Source organism: Glossina fuscipes, unplaced genomic scaffold (genome assembly GCF_014805625.2).
Source record: "Glossina fuscipes isolate IAEA_lab_2018 unplaced genomic scaffold, Yale_Gfus_2 94836, whole genome shotgun sequence".
NCBI classification, from domain to species: Eukaryota; Metazoa; Arthropoda; class Insecta; order Diptera; family Glossinidae; genus Glossina; species Glossina fuscipes.
Genome location: NW_024005173.1, coordinates 1,652 through 4,729, shown reverse-complemented (window position 1 = coordinate 4,729; position 3,078 = coordinate 1,652). Strand labels below are relative to the sequence as shown.

General features: G+C 34.7%; 1 protein-coding gene across 1 annotated transcript in view; it reads right to left on the bottom strand.

Annotated features, from left to right (window-relative positions):
* Positions 1-1,148: 1,148 nt before the first annotated feature.
* Positions 1,149-3,078, bottom strand: part of LOC119644176 — a 2,664-nt gene continuing 734 nt past the window's right edge. The window contains exon 2 of the mRNA XM_038043700.1: positions 1,149-1,867. Within this exon, the coding sequence (XP_037899628.1) occupies positions 1,149-1,652 (504 nt within the window). The 5' untranslated portion in view covers positions 1,653-1,867. The remainder of the gene's footprint in view (positions 1,868-3,078) is intronic.

Below are 3,078 nucleotides of genomic sequence, written 5' to 3'. Positions count from 1 at the left end.
TGTGAAAGATCCAAAAGAAGGGAAAGAATTGACTGAAAATGACACTTTGACCCGTTTCAACACCGAGGTTTTTTTACTTGCCAAACAAGAAAAGAAATCTTTTCTGTGCCGTATTGCGACTGACGATGAAACGAGGATCTTCCACGACAATCTCAAACGCAACAAGTCATGGGTTAGTCCAGGAGAGCCATCTACATCGACACCGAAGCCGAATATTCATAGCCGTGAATTTTTATAGTGCTTACGATGAGATTAGCAAGGTGTAATATATTTCGAGCTGCTAAAACGGAATGAAACTGTCACTGCAGACATGTGCGGACATCAATTGAACAAATTGAATGATGTATAATTGCAAAAACGACCAGCAATAGCGGTTAACAGGCGCAAAGGCATCTCCTTGCATGACAACGCTCGGCCACATGTTGCAAGAGTTGTCCGGAATACACTGTTGCAGCGCGAATGGAATGTTCTGTCGCACTCAGCGTACTCACCACACACCGCCTTTTGGTTACCACTGGTTGAGATTAACGCAGTATGGCTTGGCTGGCAGGCGGTTTCGAATGCTGAAAAAATGGGAAAATGGATCGATGATGATGACTGGTATCGTTTTTTCTGCACGGACCATGTTCGCCATGTTGGCAGTAAGATGGGAACCAGTTGTAGAAATTGGCGGAAATTATTTTGATTAATACACATTGTACCCATTTTGCTCGATAAATGCGTCTTTCAAGTGGAGAAATGATTAAACACGTACATATTATACATTTATTCTATTTTTAACGAGAAATTCTTCACAAAAAATTTTAAAGAATAATAAAGAATTTATAGAATGAACTTTTAAGAAAAAAAAAAAAAAACAAGAGCAAGAATAGTTAATTCGTTCTTCTACATATATATAAAACATACTGCATTTTTATGAGAGAGAACCTTCACATGCATATCTTCGTTTATGAACAATATTTTATAGAGAATCGTGGTTTTGGGAATATTTGCCATGACTTCGATTTGTAAATCAAAATTGTTTGAAATTTAGGAAACAAAAGTAAGAGACCCTCGCCTAAAATTAATTCCAAAATACTTTTATGGCTAAAATTTTATAAATACAATTTTTACATTTCTCAGTGCGGCTCTTACTTGATTTAAGAACTTTATTGCAAAGTGTACACGAGAATCGGTTTAGAATGCGTTATTGTAATGATGTTATCCTTTGATAGGATTAGCCGAGCGGTGCGATAACGGTTACGTTGTTTATTTGATCTGGATTGTACTAAATTCGAAAGCTCTTCAACGCTTGCTTCCTCATTAGTAACCTGCTTACTGCTTGCAGTGGTTGTTGGCGGACCATAAGTATTGTCAGGCTCTAACATGGTGTCTGTAGTTGATTCTGGCAGTCCGTAGGTTTGATCGGGTGCTGCGACTGGAGGACCATAAGTTTGCTCAGGCTTCTCCGTTTCTGTGGGCAATTCGAATAGTATTTCAGGTGTGACACCAGCTGCGGGATAAGGTGCAATAGCTGCCCTATCCTGCGTAGTCGGTGGCACTTCTTGTCGCGCTAAGAATATTGACTGCTTTTTTGATGCTCTAAAACGTAACGGTTCAGCCGCAACTAACGCCATTGTAAGCCCAATTAGAATAAAACAAAATTTGATCATGTTGTCGCGATTGATTATATGATGTCGTGAATGAATATTGATTGTTCTTTATTCGATGGCTGTAAGTGTTATGTTGTTTCGACTTTAGTTAGCTTTTGATTTATATAGCGTTAGTCGAAGTTAATTTAACAGCCGCATTACCATCTTTATTTTAACAATTGCATCATCTCGATATTCAATTATTTTCGCCATTTCATTGTTTAGCAAACCTAAGCCTAATGTCAATGTCAATTACCTTTGATTGCCAATTTTGTTTATGGGCTAACTACTACTACAATTATTTATTTATTATTTTGTTTTTGTTTTTTTTTTTTTTTTTTTTTTATTATTATTATTGTTTTCATTTTTTTTTTTTTTTGGATAACTCTAAACGTGACTATAACGAAATATTAAAGACCTTGCGTTCTTCTACTTTAATCAAATTTAAAATAAATATAAAAAAAAATCGTTATCGTCTTAAATTTTTCGATAATTTTCTTAGCCCACTGGCGCTATAGGGTAGTTAGATAGAGTAGATAGAGTGTAGTATATATAGCACGTTACACATGCTTTTACTGGTCGCATTCGACGTGCAATTATGGCAAAGTTCATTAAGAGTTCATTGTGTTAACTCTAGTTGTGCTGACTAATTGAAAATGAATTAAGTTGCATGGTAAAGGTACTTACATCCAATATCCAGGCGTACGAATACAAGGACATGCGGACGTATATATATATACATACATATATAAAGTATATATTGATATAAAATCAATTTTAAAATACTAAAACCATTTGTATCGGATTTTTTGTTCTGTTTGCTTTTTTGTGGCAAAGTAAAGAACTCGGTTGTCTATATGAATAAATGCTCATTAAAATTGTCAGAACACAACTAACTGAACCAATGTGTCGCTCCACACGAATCAATTTCCAAATAATTAATTCTTGTGTTTTAGACTATACATGCACACATATTCATACGTACTTGCATGTGCCTAAATATGATAATGTATGTACGTTTCCATATCGTAAATATTCATAAACGCACACATATTAAATGTAATCAGAGTTTCTAGAAATATACATACATATATATATATATGTAGATATATAAGTGTACATATGAATTTAAATGTCTACTCTAAAGAACCAAAGCAAACAGAGTCACAGCAATGGCCTTTGACACGGGTTTTATTGTGAAAGCATAACAATTTTATTACAACAAATCACCCGATAATCAAGATTATTAATTGAACCAACATCAGCAGCAGCGAGATCAAAAATAAAAATAAATTCGCCCCTTACCTCGCTTTAGGGCAAACTTATCAGTTGTCGAAGGTAAATATATTAAAATACGCATAGACTTGTTATCCATCCACTGGTATCGATATCGATTTCCGTTTTTGGTTAAATTTATAAAAGCAAAAAGTAGTCTAAAAAGTATTAA